General features: G+C 44.7%; 2 protein-coding genes across 2 annotated transcripts; both read left to right on the forward strand.

The window, feature by feature from the left end:
• The first annotated feature begins 231 nt into the window (after window positions 1-231).
• LOC101387649 (large ribosomal subunit protein eL39-like) lies at window positions 232-387 on the forward strand. The gene has a single exon (XM_004432366.3). It carries the CDS (start codon window positions 232-234, stop codon window positions 385-387), a length of 156 nt encoding a protein of 51 aa, XP_004432423.1.
• Window positions 388-8,894: 8,507 nt separating this feature from the next.
• Window positions 8,895-27,382, forward strand: FAM89A (family with sequence similarity 89 member A). Its single transcript, XM_004432500.3, has 2 exons — window positions 8,895-9,179; window positions 26,220-27,382. The coding sequence occupies exons 1-2, from the start codon at window positions 8,907-8,909 to the stop codon at window positions 26,481-26,483; spliced, it is 537 nt and encodes a 178-aa protein (XP_004432557.3). The 5' UTR covers window positions 8,895-8,906; the 3' UTR covers window positions 26,484-27,382.
• Window positions 27,383-27,406: the final 24 nt, after the last annotated feature.

A 27,406-nucleotide genomic window follows, 5' to 3' on the forward strand; every position in this document is an offset into this window, starting at 1 on the left:
TCCTCTCCTCTCTGTCCTCACAGCCAGGCCCTTGGTCTAGGGGCCAGCTTTAATTCCTGCGTGGACTAAAACATTAGCTTCTTCATTGTTCTGTCCCTCTTTAGTGTGTCAGCTCCTCCTCCTCCCCACTGCATCCATTCTGTACCTCTGCCATGCTTATATTCTAAAACACAGATGTCACTCTCTCCCTTTCTCTGCCATTGTAGTGTGTGCAGTAGACTCTTCTTTGCCATGTCTTCTCATAGGATTTTCACAATCATGCGATTCCTGGCCAAGAAACAAAAGCAGAATCATCCCATTCCCCAATGGATTCAGATGAAAACTGGTAATAAAATCAGATACAACTCCAAGAGGAGACATTGGAGAAGAACCAAGCTGGGTCTATAAGGAATTGCACATGAGATGGCACACATGTTGATGCTGTATCAAGATCACTGGCATCTTACCATATCATGCTGAAAACCTTGCCACCACTCTCTGGACATGTCTCTGGTTGGACATGTTTTATTGGGAAAATGATTCTTCTCTTTGTTTCTATGCTTCCACTTGTAGCTTAGTTCAGTAATAAATACATGAGATCTTTTGTTTGGAAAAAAAAAAACAACCTACAGATTTCATCGTTCCTGCACTAAAAATATCTATGCTTCCTCTCTGCTGAGAGCAAGTCTGAGAGCCATAGCCTAGACTTGATGGCTAGTGACCCCACCTAGTCTCTGCAGGGTCCCTCAGCTTTAAGTACCTGTTTTATTCAGACTAGCATCCTTATTCTTGCTCACAAGCCCACTGCCATTTCCATGGTGTCTGCTCATGTTGGTCCCTGGCCTAGAGAGCTTGTCTCTTCAACTCCTTAAAAGCCCAGAGAAGTCCAATTCCCTCTCCAAGGGCTTTCTCTATTGGTGGTCCCCTTTTGTGAAGGTCTGTAGTCTGTAGCACTCTATTTTGGTACTTAAATTATTCAATAAGGCTTTTTATTGTTTTTAACCCTTTCGTATATATTTTTTTTAATTTTTTTTTTTCTTGAGGAAGACCGGCTCTGAGCTAACATCTATTGCCAATCCTCCTCCTTTTTTTATTTCCCCCCCAAAGTCACAGTAGATAGTTGTACGTCATAGTTGCATGTCCTTCTAGTTGCTGTATGTGGGACGTGGCCTCAGCATGGCCGGAGAAGCGGTGTGTCGGTGCGCACCCGGGATCCGAACCCGGGCCACCAGTAGCGGAGCGCGCGCACTTAACCGCTAAGCCATGGGGCCGGCCCAACCCTTTTGTATATTTATATCTGAATTGTAAGCCCTCGGGGGGTGGGAGGAATCCAGGACTTAATTTAGGCCAGAACTGTCCCAATAGAAATGTAATGTGAGCCATAAATGCAAGCTTCATATGTAATTATACATTTTCTAGTAGCCACATAAAAAAAAATAAACAGGTGAAATTAATTTAATTTTTTTGCTGAGGAAGATTAGCCCTGAGCTAACATCTGTGCCAATTTTCCTCTATTTTTTTGTATGTGGGTTGCCGCCACAGCATGGCTGATAAGTGGTGTAGGTCTGCGCCCAGGATCTGAACCCATGAACCCAGGCCACTGGAGCAGAGTTAGACAACCTAACCACTAAGCCACAGGCCGGGCCCAGGTGAAATTAATTTTAATGATATATTTTATTTAACCAAATATATACAAAGTATGATTATTTCAACATGCAATCAACATAAATAACTGTTAATGAGATATCTTACATTCTTTATTTCATATTAAGTCTTTGGAACCCAGTGTGTATTTTCTGCCCACAGCACATCTCAATTTGGACTAGCCACACATCAAGTGCTCAGTGGCCCTTTAGAGCTAGTGGCTATCATATCAGACAGCTCAGTTTCAGGCACTCTTAGCCCTTGATATCCCCCCCAGTTGAATGACAGCATAATGTACACAAAGAATGTGAGTCAACAGATTGTCGTCACGCTGGAGGAGGGTCTCAGGCACAAGTTTCGGTTCTTGATCTCTGTTTATCATTTTCACTGATGGCTTGGATACTGCAGTGGTGAAGAACACCCACTCTGCAATGTGCATATAGTTAACAATACTGTACTGTACACTTAAACATTTGTTCAGAGAGTGGATTTCATGTTGTGTGGTTTTTTTACCACAATTAAAAAAAAAAAAAAGAATACTCGCTCTGAGTCACAGAGACCTTAATTTTAAATCTTAGCTCTACCACTAACTACATATGTGAATGTGAGCAAGTTAATTTTCTTTTCTTAACTTTGCTTTCATCATCCATAAATGGGAATAATTACACCAACCTCAAAGGGGTGTTATGAAGAGTAAATGAGATACTGCCTGTAAAATGGTTACCCCAGTACACAGAACATATTAAGCCCTTAAAAATAATAGGTTTTACCACTATTATTTTCACCATAAGTGGTAAATTTATTAATTTGGCAGATGCGATAATTCTGAGAAAGATAGGTACAGTATTAAGTTAAAGAATCAAGATTCAAAAAGCTTTTTCCAGATAGGACTCAATAGATTGAATAAAACAAGATGAAATTTAATATAGATAAATTAAAGTATTGCATTTAGGTTAAAAATATCCAACTACACAAAAATAAGCTTTCAGCTTAACTGTAGCTCATACAAAAAGAGTCATTTAATTATTCATTGACCAAATATAGTTAAGAATAAGATTATAATTGTACTTTTCACTTTATTACATATTTAATGTAAAATGGAAATACAGTCGGCTCTCCACCAATCCGTGGATGTGAAACCCGCAGATACGGAAGGCAGACTCTATTCTTTGCACAATGTCATTTTATATAAGGGACTTGAGCACCCTCGGATTTTGGAATCTGCCGGGGTTCCCGGAACCAATCCCCTGCAGGTATTGAGGGATGACTGTAGTACAAAAGGATATAAAGTAAAAGGTTAAAACTCCCCCTCTCAGAACTTCCCTTTCCCACTCCCTGGAAATAAAGAGCCACTTTCTTACATGCCCTTCCAGAAATATCCTATGCCTAAATAAACATAATTTGTTTGTCCTTTTTAAATCTTAACACTTATGGGGACAGACTGTTATTTTCTTGTGCAACTTACTTGAAAAGGGGTTAAAACTAAAGTTGGATTAAAGTTCAATATTATTAAGTATAATGTGTCAACTCCAAACTTTAATTTGATTTTAAGCTTCAAAATAAGTAGGCTAACAGTAAAATGGAGGAAACAGTTCAATGCTATTTAGAACTTATCAAACACATCTGGAATTTTTCACTTACATATGGACACTACCTTTTAAGAAAAATACTGACACACTGCACGTGCCTAGAGGAGAGTGACTCCTCTAGGGCACTAAGGGGGCAAAGTAATTCAAAACCATTTCTTCACAGAAGACCAGCTGCAGGACTTAAGGATGCTTAACTGAAGAAGGGATATCTCAGAGGAATGTGCTGGCTATTTATACAGGAGGAAAAACAGCAATTCAAATGACCTCAGGGAGCAGTGCTAACCAGGGATCTAATAGCTGGGAGGCATATTTTGACTAAGTAAGGACTTTTGTGGAGAAAAGTGAGATAATGCATGTAAGGGCTTTTTAAGTTAGAAGCTGGCCACGGAGGAAAATTATTCCTAAAAACTAGAAAGGTCTGAAATTTGAATGTCAGGCTTCACCAAGTGTCACCTCCCCAATCATTTCAGATGTTCAAGAAGAGGTTGGTATCCCATTAACAAAAATAATTACCATGTTCTTAAAAGGATTTCATTCATTATCTTAGAGTAATGAGGTATTTGAGCCTGGCTCATTGCCTGGCCCAAAGTAGACTAAAGTGGAAGGAAGGAAGGGAGGGAGAAATGAATGATATTAATCCAAGCATTTTTCCCTCCTCTTTACGCTTTTTCCCCCACCAGCTTGCCCATCTATTTCAGTCTCCTCTTACCCGGATTTTTCACATACACTACTCCAATTCTCTACTCCACTTTCCCATCTCCTCTTCCACTAGATTTGATTACTGCTGAAAACCTGTGTCTTCCTTCTTCTCATCTCTGGAAGGGCATGTTATTGTCTAGTTAAGCCTCCTTGGCTAGGGGCTTCATCTTGATCTTAGAAAATCAAGCTTGTGGCAGAGTCTTCCCAAATGTTTTATTTATTTATTTATTTTTTTGTGAGGAAGATCAGCCCTGAGCTAACAACCAAGCCAATCCTCCTCTTTTTGCTGAGGAAGACCAGCCCTGAGCTAACATCTATTGCCAATCCTCCTCCTTTTTTTTTTTTCCTTTCTTTTTTCTCCCCAAAGCCCCAGTAGATAGTTGTATATTATAGTTGCACATCCTGCTAGTTGCTGTATGTGGGACGCCGCCTCAGCATGGCTGGACAAGCGGTGGGTTGGTACGCGCCCAGGATCCGAACCCAGGCCGCCAGTAGCAGAGCACGCGCACTTAACCGCTAAGCCACAGGGCCGGCCCCTTCCCAAATGTTTTAACTCATTTACTGCATCTTCTAGGTTTCTGCACTCTCTTTTGCCTTTTTTCTTTACTTCAAAGGGCTAGTGAGTGAAAGCGTTTCTAGATACTGGTTGAAGGGGCCCTCTCTCTTGTGATCTCTTCCCTTGTAAATGTCCCAACCACCACTTCTAAGTGCAGACTCTGTCCGGCCTTTACACAACCAAACAGTTACCTGGATTCTGCCTCTGCCATCTCCCCAGGAAGAAGACAGTGGCCGGCAGCCAAGTCCCGTTGCTTATGAGCTGAGCAGACTTGGATGAATCAACTATCTTTGATGAGCCCCTTATTCCTCCTTCGTCAGATGGAACTCTGAGTAACACTCACCTCCGGGAGGTTGTGTGAGCCAAATGAGAAAAATCTATGAGAGAGTGCTCTGTGAAGTATCATTGCTGGTTATTTCTCTTTCCTAAATCTTGCTTTCTGCCACCTAATTCAGGCCTTCATTTTCTCTCCATTCAAAGATGCTTTAGCCTCTCAAATACTCTCCTTGCCTCTACTTTCTGCCTCCACCCCAACCTACTGGACATGCAAGTGCCAGAATGATCTTTCTAAAGCTCAGACTGTGTTGCTTTAAAATGCTCAGTAGCTTCCCATTGCCTAAGAAACAGAGTCCAAACTTCATAGCACGCAATTTGAAACCCTCCCTAGTCTGATGACAAAGCCACTGTTCCAGCCTCTCTGCGCCTTGCCTCCCAAATGCAACCATCTTCCCACTAACTAGGACTCTTCCCATCCCCCCCTGGGCTGGTTTCACTTACTCAAAGTCTACTTACCCTTCGAGCCCAAATTAAGTGAACACGTTTCTGTTATGCCTTTTCCAAACCCCACGAGAAATCCTTCCCTGCTGGAGCTCAGTGTTTGACTCTACTTCTGTTACGATGTGATCTCTCCTGATGGACTGTAAGTGACTTGAAGTCACGGATTGAACCTCCTCCATCTTTATGTTCATCATAGAGCTGAGCACTGTGGTTTACACATAGTAGGTACTCAACAAGTTACATCTAATGATACATTCTTTTTTAAAAAATATTTTTATATCAGGGCTGGCCCCATGGCGTAGTGGCTAAGTCTGACGTGCTCTGCTTTGGTGGCCTGGGTTTGTGAGTTCAGAGCCTGAGCGCGTAGCTACACCACTCGTCAGCCATGCTGTGGCAGGTGACCCACATGAAAAATAGAGGAAGATTGGCACAGATGTTAGCTCAGGGCTAATCTTCCTCAAGAAAAAAGAAAAGAGGAAGATTGGCAACAGACGTTAGCTCAGGGCAAATCTCCCTCACCAAAAAAAAAAAAATTTATATCACTAGGTGCCTAGCATTGTGCTAGCAGCTATAGCAGCTACAAAAAAGCCTTGTTCTTGTCCCTGACTAAATAAACTTAAATATTGTTGAGGTGACAGAGCAACAATTAAAAAACTATATAAAAGAATCTATGATTACATGCTAAATTCTTAGTCCCGTTTGTGTGTATGCACAATTGCATATAAAGATCTTAAAAAGGCTTTGTGCACACTTTTTAATTTACAACTTGTTTTAGAAATGATAGAAACATGAGGAATTACATCTTGACATAAATACGTTTGCTAAAATTTAGGCCAAATACATTGCACAATCGCTCTCAAAGTATTCTAATTTTAGGTCCTGCAACAAGTGAAAAATGACTACTGTGGACAGGAGGATAAACTTCTCTATGGTTAGCAGAATTTAAGGTCATCAGCTTTAAAAAGAAAGCTCAATCAGACTTCTAATGTGTTTTTCAGGTTCTTTCTATTCTATCAACAATCTAAGTTATTAAACTTTTTTTAAAAAAACACAAAAAGACTTCGACATTCTAGGAAGCACACACCAAGTGGGTAGGGATTAGAGCTGAGGATGAAGAAGTGGCTGGATTAGTGGAAGGATAGGATGGAGGGAGATGAGAATGCTTCTCAGTGAGTCCTTGCAGTTTCACAATGAGTTCACAGTGCACTTCTGGAGGAAGACTGGGAAATCCAGCTTCAGGTCCACCGAGTGTCACCACATGTCGGCGAATTTGAGGTCTGTGCCCCAAGGCCTGGGTTCCTGACCTTGCCCTACAAAGTCTAAGAAGAGGTGTGGGTTAATGAATAGAGCACTGGATTAGAAGTCTGTACTTTCTGAGTTCCAAGAGCCCACGAACAACAAAACAAAACAAAAGAGAAAAGAAAAAAAAGACTGATTTAGCTGCACAGGAGATAGCTGGGCCTCATTCTGGTTTGAGCTCAGAATATTGGTGTTTCAGACTTGAATTAAAGCAAATACATTTTTTCAGAAGTAATTTATTACTTCATTCCTGCTATAATCATGAAGCTTAAAAGGTACCTTATGTTAGCCTTTGAATAAGCAGGCACTGACTGACATTCCCCATGGGTGTCAAAATATTTGGTGGGTTCTTGCATAATTATGTTTCAGGGTTATACAAATATAGTCTTAATCAGTACCTCAGAAATTTCTGTTCACAGTGGAATGTTATTTGTTGATATAAAGGGGACTATTTCAATATGTTCACTTCATTGCGTATATACCAGAACACAGAGCCTACCTTTAAAATTGTGAGGTTGGCCTCATCTAAGCCCTCATGTCCCTCATGTCCTGGCACAGGGAACCTCATGCTGCATTCTGGCTGGCCCCAACTCTCTTCTCTTCTTGTCATCCATACTCGTCTCAAGATTTCAGTGCCCGGATGCTCTGAAATCATTTCTTTTCTCATTGCACCATCACATAACCAAACCTCCTATCACCTAACTTCAGTGATTTCTGCTCAGTACTGCAGGACAGACAGCAACGTGACACATGAAATTAAAGGAATTCATGCCAGGGTGTTCATGATAGATCAAAATGCTTCCCATCCCCTCCTCACCCTTACACCCACACAAGGAAATCTGTAACTCTCCCAAAGACACTCACTGTTTAAATAGGCAAATGAATGAATACCTGAAATCCGGAAATGTGACTAGGTAATTAGTGGAAGGCGAGGCACAGTGATGAGGTGGAAAATGCTGAGCAGTTGGTGTGGTGGGAAGCCTTCCTGATGCCCTCAAATCACACTGCCTGTGCTGGGGCTGCTCCATGTCAGTCTCACCCAGTGGCAAGGATCCATTAGAGAGCATCTATCTGCCAGTGTTAAAAACATCGGTTCTGGGGCAGGCTCAATGGGATGATAGATTAAAAGAGAAAAAGCCCCCCAAAGTGCAGGACTTTTTATGTTGGATGCCTGAAGTGCTCAGAACATTTTATAATTATGATCCTTTTGAATGTATTTAGAACAATTAAATCCCTTTTACATTAAAACCAAGAATCTGTGGACATCAAAGTTATCCACTCCATATATATGTACTACATTGGTTTTTAATCTGCGGTGGGGCTGTTTCTGCAAATCAGTCCTTACTTCCTCACCTTTTCAGTCTCTAATCTGGTTATAACCTTCTGTTATTTTCATTCTTCCCAGAAGGGGTAGAGCCTGTTTCTCTTTTCTCTCCCTCGCTGAGGTGTGAGTCGCGAGTGTTTATTTTTGCCTCAGAGTTGACGGATAGTTTTTAAGATTTAATCCTTTTCTTTACTTTCCTTACATTTCCATTTAAAATTACTCTTGCGTTCACGGCCAGGCGGAAAGCCATGTTTGTTTGCATTTTGAAGGTCCAAATGAGGACCCGGCTCTTCTTGGCTGCTCTTGGTACGGCTGGACACTGCCATTTACTGAGAAGGCCAGCGCGCCCTGGAGTGAATGAGTGACTTGCCGCGGTCTGGGCGTCCCAGCCCTCCCGGCGGCGAGTTAGATTTAACAGGAGGCGGTCAGGATTCCGCCCTCCGGGAGAGGCGGGGGTCCTGTGGCCAGAGGCCGGCCTCCTCCCCGTCGATCAGCCCGGACCCCGCTGGTTGAGTTCTGGCCTCCGGGGACGGTGACCGTGGACGGGGTCGCCAGCGCTGCCCGACCTTCTCTTTGACGCCCAGAGCGGGAGCCTCTGTACCCCCGCCCTCCGCACCAGCCAGCTTCATCCAGTCGCATGTGAAGTGGGCCCCCCCTCAGCAATTACGAGCAGCTTTGGGGGCTGGTCGAGAAGCCCCCATCACTGCGAGTGGGACAGCCGGGGCAGGGCTCCGTCCGGCGAGGAGCGCGGGCAGGTGACGGAAAAGCCCTGCGAGAGGCTGGAGGTGAGCCGGGACGCGGGGGCGGGCCCGGGAGCGGAGGGGTCGGGGGCAAGTGGGCGGGGCTGGAGGTGAGGCGGGGCGGTGGGGCGCAAAGAGGGCGAGGGCGCGAGGCCGGGACGCCGGGAGGGGGCGGGGCCCGGGGCGGGGGCGGCGCGGCGGGGAGGGGAAGTGGGCGGAGCGCCGCCGGGAAGGGGGCGGGCCGGGGGAGCCTTGGGCCGGGGCGGCGGCGGGCCGGGCGCGTGGCCGGGCCGGGCGCGATGAGCGGGGCCGGGGCGGCGGGCGCGGTTCGGGGGCTGCGGGTGGACGGGCTGCCCCCTCTCCCCAAAAGTCTGAGCGGGCTGCTGCACTCGGCGTCGGGCGGCGGCGCGTCGGGGGGCTGGCGGCACCTGGAGCGGCTGTACGCGCAGAAGTCGCGCATCCAGGACGAGCTGAGCCGCGGGGGCCCGGGCGGCGGCGGGGCCCGGGCCGCGGCGCTGCCCGCCAAGCCTCCCAACCTGGACGCCGCGCTGGCCCTGCTTCGCAAGGAGATGGTAAGGGGGGCTCCGCGGGCCGTGCCGGGGGGTTCTTACCGTCCGGGCTCGCAGTCCCGGGGAAGTTCTCCGGTACCCGCGCTCTGCTCTGGAAGTCTCCGCGCCCACCCGCCCTTTTCTGGCTCTTTTGCCCAGACGCCGGTCCCGAAAGAGGGGCAATGCCCTCTCTGTGCGTAAGATTGGACCTTCGCCCAGGGAGGGTCCTCACTCTCAAAAGGCAGTTTTCGGAGACCGGGCGCCCCAAGTCCGGCCCTAGCTGGCTCAGAAACCTGGAAGGCGGGAGGCGCGGCGTGGGGTTCGCGCTTGGCCTCGGGGCGGGTGCGGCTTTGTTACCCCTCTCTAGAGTGAAACATTTCTCGGGTTTGGGAAAGGCTTTCACTGCGCCCGAGGGGTAAGAGCTGTGTGCTATTGTGTTTTTCTACCCTGAAGAGGACAGCTTTTTGTCCGCGCTAGTGTAGACAGCAGATTGGAACAGCCTTCGCCCCCCTCCCCCGCGTCCCAGGAGGCGCGTGCAGAATCCGATTACAGCGGGATGGCTCCGGCCCACAGATGGCTGTGAAAGCGAACGCTCACCCCTAACCCCTCTCCGCGCGATAGAGCTGATTCCTCAACCCGCTTGAGAAGAATGGGGAGGTGGTGCCCTCCCCGTCTGGGTGAAGCCCGTGTGGGTTCTTCGGGCTGTATCTGAGCTCCAAAGAATGGGACTTAGTTTTTCTCAGTCCTTGGGAAGTACATTAGGTGTTTGTGGACCAGGACACACGCTTTAACGATTTAGGGTGATGCCAAAAGCAGGGCAAGGGCAGGGATTTAGGTGGCAATGAGTCTTTCTCCAGCTTTCTCCTCCAGGCTTAGGCTAGGCCGGAAGAGAACACAAAAACTTCTTCCTTTCTAACCCTCTTGCTGGTCCCCTGTTCACTGCCCCCCCCACCCCCTTTCTTTTTAGAATCTGCTCATTCCTTTCACTAGTGCAGTTCTTTCCCTCTCCTAGTGCAGGTAAATACTTTATTAAGGAACTCTATTATATGAAAGCTGTTTTTTTCCCCCAAGAATAAATTTGCCAAAAAATTTATCATAGGAATCCTTTAAGTATACATCTAGCGTGTTAAGATATTGTTTAGAAAAATTCAATTTATGTGTCCTTTTTTTTCAGGAGCATATCTGTTCTGAAAACTAAGACTTAAATCTAGAAAAGCAGCCTTAACACTTCGTAATCAAATAGAATATTGTCTTCCCACTTGGTGGTAGCTGGCATTGAAGTGATTTCCAATTCTGTCTGAAAAGATTTCCTAAGCTTCTTAGAGAATGACTTAAATTCCAAGCTAACCATTTTTATTTATTAATAAACATTAATTGACACCAGCATTGCACGGCTGCTGAGCTGCATTTTAATTAGATAAATCTACATCTAGTATGTTTGCAGTCTGAACTTGGATGTAGCATAAATAAGAAGGTGAAATAGGAAGACTCATCTCGGGTTACATTCCATACTGGAACAGAGACAGGAAACCTCAGGGCCACTCCTGTTGTGAGGCTCTGTCTGGTTCATAAACATGCTCTGGAGTCTTGCAGTGGTGGCTTGGGAGTCAACGTGCTATTCCCAAAAGTATTTTTCCAGGTCCCTCCTGGTGCGACTGAAGTACAGCCACAACCTTATAATTATGCCTTGGACCAGAGCTCTTTCTAAGCCTAACTATTTGAAGCCCAAGGAAAATAAACAGCCATCTTTGGTCTGTCTGACATTTAGCGGAGATCAAGATAAGATATGGCTACAGGCCTTGAAAAATCCCTTTTCAGAAGTGTCACAAGCCTTTAAACATACTCTGGTCTTTTGGCTTTTTAAGAGATTCACTAACCTGAGGCAGTGGGGTCTGAGTGGTCGCCTCAAACTAAGGCTCCCACTGGGGGGCCTTGCAAGATAAGAACTAGGAGTTCATTCCTGAGTTATCTGTGGAATAGATTGTGTTGGTCTATTGAATTCGAAGGTCTGAGGTCAAGTCTGTGTCAAGGGACATAACTAGAAGTCATGGCAGAACGGGCTTAATCCCTTTTTTTAAAAGTCCCATGCAGGCACAGAAAGAGTGCTGACTTCCAGCAGTGGTAGTGTGGAAGGCCTCAGAAGGCGACAAGATTTTAACAAGGGAAAAGGGTGATGGGCAAGTAGCAGAGCAGAACTCTGAGTGCTCCAGTTCAGTAGTGCAGGGAGTGTACATGTAAAGCTGGAGGGCAAGGGGGCTGGGGAGGTGGGCCAAGCGGGTTGCAGAAAGCCTCAAGTAGCAAAGGGAAGGTTTAAGCAGGAGGATGGCACAGAGTTGGACTTGGAGGAATTAATTTGATAGCTGGGTGTAGGAGGGAGAGCTGGATGTAGGAGATGCTGGAGGCGTGCACGGAGGAAGTGAGAGCCCCCAGCAGGGCGGGGGCCGGTGAGTGTGAGACAGGAATCAAATGGGAGACACTTCTCTGAAGTAGAATCTGCAGGAATTGCTGATTAAGTATTAGAGTTGGGGAAAGTGATGAACAGGATTCAGAGATGACTTAAGCTTTTTTATGGAAAGTGCAGCTAAGCAAAACAATTAAAAATTACTCACAGTCCTAGCACCTAGGGATAATCACTGTCAGTAATTTGGGATATCTCCTGTGTAGGCACAATGTAAATACTTTCCATCTATCGTCTTATTTAATCCTTATAACTTCTCTACCAGATAGATACTCAAAGTCTATTTTATATTTTTTAAAAATCATTCAGAATTTAAGTAACTCCCTTAAGGTGACAGAGTCAAACAGATGTGTTTAACCATTGCATTATACTGCTTGCATGCATGTGCACACACACACACTCACACTCATGGATCACATTATACTTTCTGGTTTGCTTTTCGGGGGCGCATGTTGCAGACATTTTCCGAGTCAATATATGTTATAATGTCTTCAACAACTGCATAGTATGCCATTATATGGCAGTAGTAACCTTGATAATCCATCACTGGGAAGGTGGGATGCGTCGCAGCAATAGGGGAGTCAGGAGGAGTGGCTGCTTTAGAGGGGAAGGTGGTTTGCCGTTACATCAGTGGAAGAGTATGTTAAACATTTCAGAATGTGGAGCGGGAGGCTGGAAAAGAGATTTTGGCCTGAAGATAACCGATAGAAGGCTGGTGAGGGTGGAACCTGGGGAAGCTGGTGTCCAGGGCATGTGAGGATGGGGGGAGCCTGTGTGGGCAGAGGGTTCTGTCCCATGATTGGTGACGCCGTGCTCTGCTCTGAGAGTCGTGGTTTCCACTCCAAGTTTCAGCACTTCCTGTTCTAGTAACTCCTCCTCTGTGAGGTTCTGTACTGCTCCCCTCCCCTAGTGGGCCCATTTGGAAAGCTGTGAGGGTCACACAGATGGTTATTGCTCTATAGACCAGAAAAAGTCCTTTAAAACAAGAAGCTGAGTTTGTTGGTTTTTTTTTTTAAAACATCAGAGAATATTTTTAGATCACATTCAACAGATGTTTACCAGGTGTACGTTAGGCATAAAGTGCTGTGGCTGATTACAAGGATGAATAGAAACTATCTAGGTGTTTAGGAGCTTATACCGTCTGGTAGATGTGGGCATCTTGACAGCAATGTAATTGCTGTAGTCTAGACCACTTCTCATTTTTCATGACCAAAGACTCTGTATTAATAATAGAAACTCAGTTGGAACTAGCTCTTGCAAAAGGAGAATCTTGTAGGGTTGGACGTATACGGAGACAGAGTAGAACCAGCTGATGGGGAACCCAGGAGGTCCACTGTATTCTTCCCCCTCTCCCGCTGTTTTATTTTTTTCCTACATTTTGGAATGTGGCTGCCAACAGTGTCCACTCTCAATTTCAGCCATGCTTCTTAGTTCCAGTTTGTAAAATACTGTGTGGAAGGATACCAGTGCACCCAACTTGGGTAGCCTGGCCAGCCTGGGCCAGCTAGTAGTGACTGAGGGCAGGATGGTATTTTGCTAAGATAGTGTGACCATGTGGATGGAGTGGGGGGCTGGGGATTCCCCAAAGAAAGGACAGTTTGCAAAAATGGAGCAGGGGGCTGCTGGACAGCCAAAATACTAGATATCTACGACAGACCTCTTCGCATATAAAAATGCTTTGGCCTCAAGGGCCCCACAGTTTGAAAGATTTTTATCTGCTAAGCTAACAGGCCACCTTTGCTCGCTAGATCTCGGTTGGTGTTTCAAATCCTTGCATGTGGTTGAAGGAGACCCTTGACTCTCAGTGTCAACTGGGTCCCCTGGCACAGATTTCTATAGAGACTGTCCCGCCCAGCAGCTCTGTGAGGTCAGCTTATCAAGCTTAGATACCCAAAGGAGTCACCCGAAAGCATAGAGACAGAAGGAGCCTCCAACATGGGGCAGGAGATCTTTGAGGGGCAGCACCCCTGGGGATTCTTGGGTTCTCCTCAAATCAGCAGCAGCAAGCTCTTATAGCGTTGACTTGGAACCTCTTTGCCTCATTTTTTCTTCAAACCATCAAACAGTTATTTTGATCACCCATCTCCACATGAGTGGGAAGTCGTCTACACAGAACTTTTGAATCCCTCAACTGCGGTGGTTTGAGCGGCTGAAGAATTTAATCGGAGAAAAAAAAGTTTGATTTCTGAGACCAGCAACACTTATCTTTCCCGCATTTTAGTTGAGACAACTAAATGCCTAATGAGCTTGTCCAGTGACCTGTGCTCCAGGAGATGTGCATTAGCTTGAATAGCCCACATCCCAGTGGAGTTCAGTCCTCATCCTATGGGATGAGGGTCTTAGATGGGAGGTTTTACCCTTTAAAAGGGTTTGTGGTACAGGTCCAGTCTCGAGTCAGGCTGTGAAACGTGCCATCTGGAATAAGAGCATTAGCTTCTAATGCAGCGTTCTTGATTGACGCTGATCAGAGGAGACTGGGAATGTCCGATGGTCTTTAATACTGTCTTTTTTTTTTTTTTTTCCCACTGGTCTTCCCACCAGTATGGTTTATTGTGGTGTTCCTCAAAGGATGGACCACTAGCCCCAGAGTCCCCTAGACTGCTTGCTAAAATGCAGATTCCTGGGCCCCTTCCTATACCTACACCTTTAACATTCTTTACACTTTAAACAGGAATCTTCACTTGTACCAAGCTCTTTGAGAGTTGGGGAGCTCATGAACCAGGCATCAAGAGCTTGAATTCTGTTATTAAATTCTGTGATATAATTTAGGCAAGCCACATTAAATGCCATAAAGGATCCTTTTGGCTATAGCAGTATAATTCTTTCCCCCTCATGCCTTTGGGTCTTTATGGTGCCTACAGAAGTTTGCTCTGTCATAAAATAACGTGGGCACAAGCGCAGGGCCTGCCTGTTGCAATGTGCTTGGTGACCCTGAGGACACTTGCACAGCTATACCTGGTTGTTGTAAATCCACTTAATGCAAAGAATTGGAAGGAGAAAAGGAAGAATCATGCAAGTATGCTGTTCTTGGACTCTAGTCATCAAAAATTTGGCTGTCGACAATAGTTCTTCAAGTTTTTAGGCCATAATTACCTCGTGTAGTACTATTTCGCATCCCAGTATCCACCCAATAAAAGCAAAAACTAAAAAAGTATATATAATAGTTTGTGCATGTGAAAGCTCATTTGTGTCTGTGGGGTGGCGATAGGGCAGTAAGGGCAGGCTGTGGGGTCCTTGGCGCGGTTTCATCCACTTTTGATGTTATCTCTAAGTGAGCTTATACTTAACGGTCCCCTAATTTGAAGATGCAGAGGATTGAAAGATATTTTTTCATACCACTTTAAACTTTTATCTATTACTGTATGTACCTGTAGAGGGTATAAATTAATATTTTCCTAACTCATAAGAATCTTACAAATGGCACAACCTTTCTGCTTTTTCCCCTCTTTCCCCCCTTTTGGTTAAAGGCATTTGTCTGTTAAATGTGAATATAAAAGTGCCCCAAGTGTTGGCGCTTTGGGCATCTCTTCATTGACAAAGGACCTCAAACATTGACCTCCTTCATTGACAAAGGACCTGAGCCAGTGCCCAGGCATTTCTGCATCTCGCAGATGTCAGTGCTGTCCCCTGCTCCGGGCCCTGGTCTGGTGTTGCTATAGATCTTAGAGGCCAGGTGGGCAAGGATGTTCAGAGAGGGCTCGAGAAGAGGACCAGGGCCCTCGTGCAGTTCATTCCCACCAAGCGGCAGTTGGAAGCTTTGTGGTTTTCCTCCTGGGATGCCCACCTAAACTCCATGGAGACTTCAGACCTCAGTGTGAAAAGCTAAAGTTTTCACGATCTGATGTAGGAAACCCTACACACAGACCAGATTCCATGAACAGGACACCTGCCCTGAGACTGGCTAGTCAGATACTTGCCCTTCTTGCCCAACGTCCTTTTCCAGGGCCCCGGCCTCCTGGTCACCTCCTTCTTTGCCCAGATGCTCCAGATGTTTCCACCTGATAAGTAGGCAGGCTCATAAAGGTTGCTCCTTTCCTGTGGCTCGTTGCCCCTCAGACACTTAACACGGAAATGTTCATTCTCTCTCAGGAACTTTGAAGATGGAAAAAGCCTTAGCCTTCCTTATAGTTCTGCGGAAATTCGTTAAGATGTGGCCTTTTCAGTTTTTATGAGTACTTTCTGTTCCTTGATTGACCCTATGAGTCGAGTCTGGTCTAGTTTTGCAGGAACAAGAATCCCGTCTTCAGGGATTCGGGGAGGGAGGTGCTGTCCTTGACGGGGGCCGGGGGCAGGGGAAGAAAGGAGGGTCTCTCTCCTCTGACCAGTGCTCTCTGGGGGAGGGGTAACCTCTGTCAGACACCAGGCTGGTCTCAGCCTGGAGAGGCTGGGCTGAGGAAGATGACCGGAATACATGTAGAAACTAGAGAACATGGGAAGAGGGTGTTCGGTGTATTCTTAGGTTGTTGACTGTACTTAGAATAGGAGATAAACACAGTGAAAGAGTAACTGCAAGGTGTTTAACATCCCTTATAACCACAGATATGCAAATTAAAACAACAAGGTACCACGTTTTACCTTTAAAAGACCAACAAATATTTAAAAAATGGTCATAGTGATGGTCAATGTTTGGGGAAATAAACACCATAAAACAGAATAGACACCAAACACTTTCTTTTGCTTTTTATGTCACTTGTCTGAAGAATCCTAGATGCTGATATGTTTTCTATATATTGTCCAAGAACTTGGTTTTCTGGTTTTAGCTTCAGATTTTCTTCCTTAACTGCATCTATCCTTGCAGAGAAGGAATTTCAATTGATTGAGCATCCTTCAAGAGAACGACAAAGCACAAGCTCACCTTCAAATGTGTGTTGAGTTCCAACATGTCATTTTTTTTCCCTCTGGTCCCACCTGATTTTCAGCATCAGCTGTGTCCATGTCAGCATTCATCATCTTGGGCAGGCCTTGAATACAAATCCTTGATAAATGGTCTGCTCTTTGCAGCCCCAGTATTGGGGAGAGATTGAAGGAAGCCATCCTTTTCACCTTCTCTGCCTTCTCCCCTGCAATTTCATTTTTATAAGTTTATCTTACAGAAGTAGTTACACAAGTAAATAACAATACAACATGTAAATTACATTACATCCATGTAAATAACATGGATATGTATTGCAGTGCTATATAATAGTATTTATAATAGTGATACAGTACTATACTGTTTGCTGAAAAGAATGTAGTAACTATGTATACAGACATAGATGTTCACAGTATGCAAGAGTAAGTTACAAAACAGTACATTCGGCCCTCTGTATCCTCGGGTTCCGCTTCTGGGGATTCAACGAACCGCCAACCAAAAGGCATATGATGGTTGCGTCGGTACTGAACGTGTACAGACTTTTTTTCTTGTCATTATTTCCTAAACAATACAGTATAACAACTATTTACACAGCATTTACATTGTATTAGGTATTATAAAAAATCTGGAGATGATTTAAAGTACACAGGAGGATGTGTGTAGGTTATATGCAAATTCTGTTCTATTTTATGTAAGAGATTTGAGCATCAACTGATTTTGGTATCCATGGGGGGTCCTGGATACCAATGGTAGCGCAAAAACAAACTAGACATGTATAGTGTCTTGAGGGATATATGCTAAACTGCTAAAAGTGGATATCTTTGGAACAGTGGTTCTTAAAGTGTGGTCTGGGGACATCTAAGGGTCTTCAGATCCTTTTGGAGGTCCATAATTATGTGGTGGTCATATTGACAAATACTTTTTTTAAAAATATTGCCTAAGGAAGTGTATCCAATCCACAATTATCCACGTAATTCAGTGAATCAGTTTTCCTTGTTTTTCATATAGCTAATTTTGGATGTTACAGCATCATGCATGGTTTAAAGATCCATTCAAAGTGCAACACTGATGGATTTTAATGTAAGAGTATGAAAAGTTCATTGGCATCGTTTCAGATTCGACTCTGCAACCAACTAAAGGGTAGTGTCAAATAAGAATATCCACATCTGAAAGGCTATTAACATACTCCTTTCTTTCCCAGTTATATATATCTTTGTGAGGCCAGATTTTCTTCATTTACTCCAATCAAAACAATGTCTCAAAGGATCCAATGCAGAAGCAGATGAGCCAGACATTAAAAAGATTAAGAATGTTATTGTTGATAAAAATGTTATATTAACATGTAATGGGTATATTATTTTTAAATGGATTAATAAATATTACAATTTCTCAGTTTTAATTTCTAATAAGATAAATATAGATAGGTATAACCCACGTAAACAAGAGCTCTTTGGGACCCTCAATAATTTTTAAGAGTGTAAAGGGGTCCCAAGACCAAAACATTTGAAGATTCCTGCTTTAGAACATGGAATTAGGAAAGATTGTTTCATATAATTATGAACCATTGAATTTTTATACAATCAGAATGTTTTATTTTTATAATCGGGAGAAAAAGTAAAAGAATGTGCAAAGACATTTCTTAAAGAAAATGGTCGATTGCTTTTCTTTATCTATGCCTGGGACAGAATAAGAGGAAATGAGCTTAATTGGTATTAACATTAGTTTAGGTTAGCAATAAACAAGAATGTCCTTTTGCGAGTTAAGTTGCAGAATGGGCTCTCTCAGTGTGGATGCCTTCAGTTGTAAGCAGAAAACCCAACTCAAACTGCCTGACCTAGTAGAGGAACTTATAGGAAAGTGTAGAAGTGGGGCAGGCTTCGGGCCTGCCTTAATCTAGGGGCGCAGTCATGCAGACTGGTCTGTTTTCTGTCTCTGAATCACCATGGCTCTTCAGAGTCTGGTCGTCAGCTTGGTGAATCTAAAGTATTAACAGGAGATGAAGCTGACCAAAGAGCACAAATGCATTTCCGCTCAGGGGAGGAGAGTGTTGCATAGGAGACCACGTGATAAATGGAAGCTTGTTTAGGGAGCACAGAATTATAGCCCCCAGGGAGCTTTGAGGTCCTGCGGGGCATTTCTGTTGAGCTTGGGCAGCTGAGTTAATAGCTCCTTGCCTCTAGATCAACACCAATGAACTTGCTCTCTTTGGTTTTCCTTTTCTAAACAGTATGCAGGTCAGCGTCCTTCTGTCAACACATCCTTTATTCAGAAATCAGGTTACGATCCATTAGGTCACTGCTTTCTGTATTACATTCCAGTCCTGCGGATACATACTAGACACCTTGATTAGATTTAGGGCATTTACCAAGTCTTGTCTAAAATGAATTTACAAGCCATCTTGTATAAGGTTACTCAGTCATTATGTTTTAAGAAGTTCTCTCATTGTAAGTTAATACATATTCATAGTAGAAAATCTAGAAAGTTCAGAAAGGCCAAAAATAAAGATCACCTGTGATCTCAGCAGCTTGCTGTACCACACCTGCCATTGTGACATCTTCCAGTGTTGTCTGTGCAGGCTGTATGGGCTACTGGTCAGAGCACCAACCTTGGAGTCCTAAGCCCTGGTTGCAGCTCCCTGCTCTGCCACTGGCTGTGTTAATTACACCTACCACACAGAACAAGGATGAGCATTACATACTTGTATACAGCTGAGATTTTCTTTTCTAAAGTCAATCCCTAGAAACAAACTAGTTAGCTGGTTAAAAGTTATGTGATATTTTAAGGCTTTTCATAGACAATGCCAACTAGTCCTCCAGAAAGGTTTTATAAGTATGCAGTCCTAATAGCAGTGTGCATCCGTTATGTACTTTCTTTTTATTATTGCTAGTTTTTAAAATTAAGAGTAACATGCTTGTTGGGGAAAAAAATTAAGCAGCACAGAAGGCTGTAAATATCCAACCACACTTTCCAGAAGTAAATTCTGCTAACAGATATTTTGTGTTCTAGTTAAAAGCTTGCACATGTGTGTGCATGTACAAGTGTAAAGTGAGATCTGCTAAACATGCTGTTCTGTAACTTCTGTGCTTAACAGTTTACATTGGTCCCTCTTCCTCTGTAGTACATACAGAACTCCTCATTCTTTTAAATGACTGCCTAGTTTTTATTGTATACCATAACTTTATATATACCGTAATTTTTTAAACCAAGTTCCTATTACCCATTTTGTTTCCATCTAAACTTTCATACAATAACTTGTTCTGCATCTGTCCCTATGTTTCGGGACCTCCCATGCTGTAGTTCCTGATTCTGTAGCTCACCTTCGGATCTGTACATTCTCCTGCCCTGTGTCAGGTGGGGTATTTTTCATCAGGTTGAGGAATTGCAGTGAAAGGAGATAGTGGACTGGCAGGGGGTGGGGCTATTGCAGAGTCAGTCCCATTATGACCCACTGAGACTAACCCATCCCAGCCCCGTCACCTGCTTCCTCCTGCTCCACCCACAGACTGGCCCCAGTGTGGAGCCACGTACAAATAAGATCATTTCCTTTTATGTTGGTTTGGTTTTCAACTCGTTGTGTTTGGGAAGAAGTGGCTTTTGTTTAAGTCTCTTAAACGTCCTAATCAATTACCCCAACTTTTAGTTTCTTAAATAAAACAGACTATTTTTTTAAATACATTTTTTTCTGAAGAACAGACTAAAGTTTTTGTGATGCTCTATTTTGAATCAACAATTTCCCTTTAAAGGTTCCTTTCATCTTCTAAGCCTTATATCTTAATGGTAATGTTTCTATTGTAATTTTGTTAAAGTCAGGAAGAGCTCCCTTCCCCCCAGCACCCTCCAAAGATATTTAGAGACTTAGTGACCCGAAACCCAGCTGGGGACCACCACCCTGTCTGAGGTATATTCACATGGCCAGCCTATTGTGAATTTTTGAAACAATTTTGAAGGTGGTTCAGGATTATTTGGCGCCATTGTTGATGTTGTGGATTGGTGAGCCACCTGTGTGTGCAGCAGGAGGGGAGCAGGGGACTTCTGTGCGTGGGAAAAGAGAAGAAAAGGATCAGGAAGGAAGCAGGAAGCCTGAACAGAGAAAGGAAGGAATCGCTTTAGCAGTTTAAAGCAATGGAAACTAGTTGATTGTTCTTAATTGTCTTGGAGGTCTAGAATAAGGGACTACAAATTACAGGGTCTTAGAATTCTGTATTTTTCTTAAATGAGCCTATCTGAATTTTAAGTGTGCTTTCAAAAAAGAGCTGTATTTTCTGAATCCAACTGTGAATTAGGAGATCAGCAGTCCTTCAGGGACATGTGGGAACACATTACTAAGATGATAGGCTTCCCCTGCTTGTAGAATGGGGACAGTCGGCGGTTAGTGGGCTTGCTGAAGGCATTCCCACCCCCTGGACCCCCACGTTTTTTTCTGGAAGGACAAGAAGTTCTTGTTCATGGGTGGTTTAATCATGTCCTGCAACGTTTCTCTGCAGTTTAGGTCTCTTGGATGGTCCTTCTCTTCCCTTCCCACATCCCCAGCCCCTCATACCTGCAGTGTTGAGAGACTGATTTCTGGGGCTGGCAGTCATGAGTCTCTCCCAGCTGCAGATGCTTGACTCTGTAACGAGCATCAGGGAGGATGCTTGGTTTTGTGTCCTCTGCTCTTGTTAGGTAAGAGGTGAGCATTTTTTTGATGACGTGGTGAGAACCATGTGGTCTGAGGCTTTCCTTGGAGGCACCTTGGGGTGCGCTGGGCACAAAAGTCTACCTGTTCAGTCCTGCCACCTCTGCAGCTGCCTCCGGGGTGTAGTAAGAGGCCTGCTGATCTCAGCATGGCTCCACTGCCAGCCTGCTTCTGCAGCCAGGTATTCTCCGCGAGAGTGTCTGAGGTCTATACAGTGAGGCATTTTCACGGAGTCAACCAATATCTGAGTGTCTACTCTGCAAGGTTCTGTGCTGGGTGCTGAGGGATCAAAAGGGAGATGGGTCACTGCATTACGGGCTTGTCCTACATTGAAAGAAAGAAGACCCATATGCATACTTGTGGTATAAGGTAGGGAATAATAAATGCCATAAGACAGGCAGAGAAGGCAAGGGAAAAGTGAGGAACACTTGTGGCTGAGCCAATCAAAGTCCAAAGAGAGGAGGAGAAGCTGGCATTGGGCCAGGTGGGCAAGGAGGCTTTAACAGCTGCACTGGGGACAGGTGGGGACAGTCTGGGTGAAAGGGCCTCAACCTGACCATTGCACAAGGTGCAGGTAGGGGAGAATAGATTCAGACAGATTATGGAATGCTGCCCAGGGGTGTTCAGTTCACCTTTAGAAAATTCTAGTGATAAAGTGTTGAAACAACTCCAGCTGAGGGGGAGGTGTCCTGGCTGGGAAGTCAAGGGTTGTTGATGTAGCTACTAACCTCATGTCCTCGCTAATTTGGAGGATTTCTGGTAAGGCAGAGGAAGTTTAGTGCCTGAAGAAGGCATTGATTGTGACAACACGAATGGATCTAGAGGGTATTTATGCTAAATGAAGTAAGTCAGACAGAGAAAGACAAATACCGTATGATTTCACTTATACGTAGAAGATAAAAACCAAAACAAAACAGAAACAGACTCATAGACACAGGAAACAAACTGGTGGTTACCAGAGTGGGGAGGGGTTGGGGGATAGGTGAAATAGGTTAAGGGGATTAACAGGGACAAACTTCCAGTTATAAAACAAGTGAGTACAGCATTGGGAATATAGTCATTAATATTGTAATAATTTTAGGGGCCGGCCTGATGGCGCAAGCAGTTAAGTGCGTGTGCTCTGCTGCGGCGGCCCGGGGTTCGGTGGTTTGGATCCCGGGTGCGCACCGACTCACCACTTGGTAAGCCATGCTATGGTGGCGTTCCATATAAAGTGGAGGAAGATGGGCACGGATGTTAGCCCAGGGCCAGTCTACCTCAGCAAAAGAAAAAAGAAAAAAGAGGAGGATTGGCAGATGTTAGCACAGGGCTGATCTTCCTCACCAAAAAAAAAATAATATTGTAATAATTTTATATGGTGATAGATGGTAACTAGACTTATCGTGGTGATCATTTTGTAATATTTATAAATATCGTATTACTATGATGTACACCTGAAACTAATAGGATATTGTAAGTCAATTATACCTCTGAAAAAGAAGGCATTGAGAAGCTGGGATGTGTGTAGGCGTATGCATGCACGTGTGTGTGTTTAAAGCCCTGTTAAATTAGTCTAAATGCATGGCATCTGTTCAGTTGTGTAGGCGGTGTGTCCAGGACTGTGCTTAATTCCTAGGTGGGTCAGACCTTAGTTTCTAGGCCACTGTTCCACCCGATGACAAGGCAGCTTTGTGAGTCATCCGGCTGTTGCAATGCAGAAAGGTCCAGAACATGATCCAACTCCTGGCCTGATGCGTATCCTAGGTAGGCCTGGAATACCTTGGAAATAGCACCTAAGGAGAAAAGCCTGGAGCTGCGGGTCTCTGGGTAGCATGGGGTCGTGGGCAGTCAGAGCCTCTGAAACCTGGTAGGCATTATGGAGCCATGGAGCCCAGGCTGCTGCTTCCACCTGCGCCCATCTCCCGCCAGCCCGGGAAGGTGAAAGGCAGACCCGCTCCAGTAGCATGTTGTCCCCTGCTACTCCTTTTCCCATTATTCATTCCCGAGGTGGGAAATAGAGTCTTGGGATCCCCCAGGTGATCTACTAGGATCAGAGTGACTCAGTAGAAGTATCTCCAGGATTCCAGATGAATCTTTTCTGTGATTTTTTGAGCAAATATGGGTTTGACTCTGGGAGGGTGTGACTTCCTTTATTAAAATTTATATTCCTTGTGTTAATTCTAGAAAAGATAGGTACATGTGAATTTGCTGAGTCAGAATCTTGTGGCGTGGTTATTGTATTCAGATTTGGATACTGTAGAGGAGTCTTGGAACATCAGAGCCAAGTCCAGGGGAAAGGACTAGATGGTTTAGAGACCAGAATGTCATCACAAATAGCTGAAGAACCTGAGGATATTAGCTTGGAGAAGACAAATAGTGTTTTTCAGGGGACAACGGTGGTGGAATGAAAATTATCTTCAACTATTTAAAAGAAGAGAGAAATCAGACTTGTTTGTACGTGCAATGGTTACACGTAGCATCAAGGGCTCTAGAGCCTACAGGCTAGGAGATTTTGACTTTGTGTAAAGAATAATTATGTCTGTTTGAAATGAATGAACTGGTTTGGAAGATCTTCCCTTTTGGGGTTTGAGGTAATACGTCCAAGTTCCTTTCCTCTTTGAGAGTCTACAGTTATGACTCTGCTCCTCATGAAGCAAGTTTTCTGGTTAATTTCCATCTTGCTTGACTGTACTGGCAGCCTCTACTGGGGAGGACAGGTGGTCCTTGCTCAGTATTCAGGATAGAATGGGGAGGGGGTGGCAGGAGGAATATGGTGGCACACAGGTGCTGCCCTGCCATTCCTTTCCAAGGTGAGAGTCTGCAGGCTAGCAGAGTGGAACAGAATAATGAAAATAACGATAGCAGCAGCTGTTGCTCTTTCTGGGATTGAATGATTTGTTCATGGTCTCACAGCTAGTGAGCGACAGAGCTGGCATTTGAACCCAGGCAGGCAGGCTCCAGAGCCTGCACTCTTTATTCTGTGCTCTTCTGCCTGGCTGGCCTGAAGTTTAGTGCTCACAGGAGAATAAATGTAAGTGGCTCACAAAAGACATATATTTGTTTCGAGAACGCTGGTTCTTCACTGGAACTGGACATCAGAATCATCTGGGTATTTTTAAAACACAAATGTCAGGGACTCACTTTTCTTCCTGACACACACACACACACAAACTCTAATCAGGAAAAAGAGTGATGGTGTCTGACCCTAGGGTATGGTATGTGGCAGCCTGGGCATCTCCTGGTTTGCCCATGGCTTCCCTATTCAGGGTGGACTTTTGAGAGCAGGATGCCACGGAGCCAGGTCTGCCCTCTCAGAACAGCTCAGGAAACTGTTTCTCCTAGGCACTTGACATTCTTAGGACAAAGAAGCGATGGTTTACCACACAAAGTCACAAAGTGTTTGAGCTAGCCATAGATTATCCAGTCTAAATCATTTTATAGGCAGGTTGAGGGCAAGGGCCTCAACAAAGCCATTGAAAGTGGCAGAGCTGGGCCTGGAGGCCAGGCCCCCCAGCTTCTGGTGAGGTCTCTTCCTAAGAAAACCTTATTTTAGGAGTTCTAGGGTAGAATTAATTCTAGAATAATGGGGAATCACTATGGAAACAACAGAACGTGCCTCTCTATCTGGAAGTCTTCCCTTGAGCAAAATATGCTAAGTAAATGTGACCTGGTTCCATGTTTATGGTCTTTTCAGCTGTAGTAGAGAGACAGCTGGTGTCTGGTGATTTAGAGTGGTTGAAGGATGTGAAGAATAACCTGGAATGTAACACCCAGTCTTGTCACAAGATGAACACTTCTTTCCAGGCCCAGATTCCCTTGTGTGAAAGTGAGACTGTCTTATGTGGAAAATCTCATTGCCGGGTAATTATAAAGACTGTAAATCCTCTAACACCTTCTCTGTTTTTCTCTGTGCAGTTCTCCTGCATCGTTAGTGCTTTAGCCCAGTGCTCGGTACACAGGAGGCATTCGATTACTGTTTATTTAAATGGATTGATATTTAATACTCCCCATAGCCCCATAAGAGAAATTATTATTCCATTTTGTCATCAACCAAGGCATAGAGATGATAAATAACTAGCTCAAGGGCCAAAAAGCAAAAGGCAGGTCTCCTGGCATCTTGTTTAGTTTCTCCCCTTGCGACTCAGAATGAAGTCTGCCACCCAGCAGCACTGCTCACGTCACAGTCACCACTGGCCCAGACCTACTGACTCAGAATCTGCATGTTAGCAAGATCCCCAGGTGATCCTCAGGCACATAAAAGCGCAAGATGTGCCGGTCTACGTTGCATTTCCCAGTGGATTAACCCTTCTCTCTTTGGGATTGATGGAAACAATGTGTTTCCTGTCCTGACTATGCTCTTTTCCCTGGGATGAGTGGTGGGGAAGGGAGGAACTTGAAGATAAACAAATCTATGACTTTTGAATGTTCTTTGTTCTGTCATGACTTGTGAAAATAGTTCCCAGGAGAATCTGTAGAGGCCCCTAGGGCTTATTCAGTCGCTTGCTCTGGAGAGTGATCCCACAACCATCTCGGGCTAAGACTCACCCTGTCTGGAGGAGAGGGCGTCTGACCACTTCTCTTGAGAGCCTGGAGGCTGAGCTGGTCAGAGGGTGGGTGCTCCAGGCGGGCAGCATGTGACACTGACCAGGTGAGCCACTGTCACTGTCAAGGGCACTCTGTTTCCCAGGGAATTGAGAATGACTGTAGTAGTAGGGGAGGCACATGTGGGTCTTCTCTGAATCTGATCGTAGCAAGAGGAAATGACACACTTGTATCTTGGTGTCCAAAGTGAAACCAGCTGGGGCTACCAGAATGTGCAATGCTGTTGCTTTGCCGGAGCGCTGGAGTGAATTCCATAGGCTGGGGCCTGCTGCCCCACAGGTGTGTTCCTTCCTGACACACTGAGTAATGTCTGAGGTGTGGGCATCACACAATTAAGGTTTTCTCAAAACTGGAAATCCAGAGCATTCAAGTGATGCTCTGAGTCGTTTGCTGTGTGGAAAGAATGTGCTGGCACGAGCAGATTGCTGGTGAGTGTTCAACTAAAATTAAACTCAAGTGCTGACTTCTTGTTTTTACCTCCCCACCCCTTCCCTCAAGGTTGGCCTCCGACAGCTGGACATGTCCTTGCTCTGCCAGCTGTACAGCCTCTACGAGTCCATTCAGGAATATAAGGGAGCATGCCAGGCAGCATCCAGCCCAGACTGCACTTATGCTCTGGAGAATGGCTTCTTCGAGGAGGAGGAGGAATATTTCCAGGAGCAGAACTCCCTCCGTGATGGGCGAGAACGAGGCCCTCCGAGGGACCTGTCACTGCCCGTCTCCCCCCTCTCCAGCAGTGACTGGATTCTGGAGTCCATCTGAAGGATCTCAGGAGGGACGCGACTGTTACTGCTGGACACACTGTCAGCAGTGCTTCTTCTCTTGCAAGAAAGCTCGTCTGTCCTCCGCTGTGGGTGGTCCTTAGGCATGTGGGACCAGTGCTGCCAGTTTACTTTGTAGGCAGGGAGATGTCCATGGACACATGGTGGCAGTCTGTTTTGACGGCTAGAGTTTCTGCTTAGGTGATCTAGAAGTGCTCAGCAATGTCTTACACATCCTGGTACTGAGGCAGTCCTGCTGAGGATTCATAAGGAGAATATAACAAGACGATTTCTGGGGAAGACCTTTTTGGGTATTTCGTGCGAGACAACTTTGAGCTACTTCCTCCTTCCAGATGTAGATGATTTCATGCCCTCTTTGATGTAGGGTTTGCCTCCAGCTTGCGATGTATTACAGCTAATGTTTCTCTGCTCCCCTTCGTCAGTACATTCTGCAGTCTTTCTTGCTGTTTCATGAGCTTTTAAACCTCTTGGTTGAGCTTTGTTTGTTTGTAAACTGCATTACTAATTGTCCAGGTGACTCAGTGAAAGCTTGTTACTGAAAAAGTAAACATTTCAGGTCAGACCAATCAACTGCATTCTCTTAACCTGTCAAAAAAATTGATATTCTTTGTCCATCAGATATAGGAGGAAAGAAGATAATACAAAGATATATTGAGTGGGGGAAAAAAACCTGGGGCAAGCTGATGTTTTGTATCATTCACTGTAAGATGGCAATGTTTTTGTTTTTTAAGATTCTGAATGTACACTAGTATGTTAGAAAGCAAACCCCCTCCTCCACTCAAAACAGTAATCACCTTAAGCCTTAATATATTTATTAAAATACTTTATGAACACATTACACTTTGTAGGTTAAAAATGAGGATAAAATGCCAAACTCTCTGTAGTTGTGTATTATTTTGGTCT

The sequence above is a fragment of the Ceratotherium simum genome, chromosome 6, assembly GCF_057802395.1.
Source record: "Ceratotherium simum simum isolate JZ-2026a chromosome 6, ASM5780239v1, whole genome shotgun sequence".
Taxonomy (NCBI): domain Eukaryota; kingdom Metazoa; phylum Chordata; class Mammalia; order Perissodactyla; family Rhinocerotidae; genus Ceratotherium; species Ceratotherium simum.

Excerpts from the sequence above, each read along its gene's own strand:
- LOC101387649 (XM_004432366.3), top strand. The coding sequence starts at position 232 with ATGTCTTCTCATAGGATTTTCACAATCATGCGATTCCTGGCCAAGAAA.
- FAM89A (XM_004432500.3), top strand. The coding sequence starts at position 8,907 with ATGAGCGGGGCCGGGGCGGCGGGCGCGGTTCGGGGGCTGCGGGTGGAC. Across the intron at positions 9,180-26,219 it reads CCCTGCTTCGCAAGGAGATG|GTTGGCCTCCGACAGCTGGA; the intron begins GTAAGGGGGGCT and ends CCTTCCCTCAAG.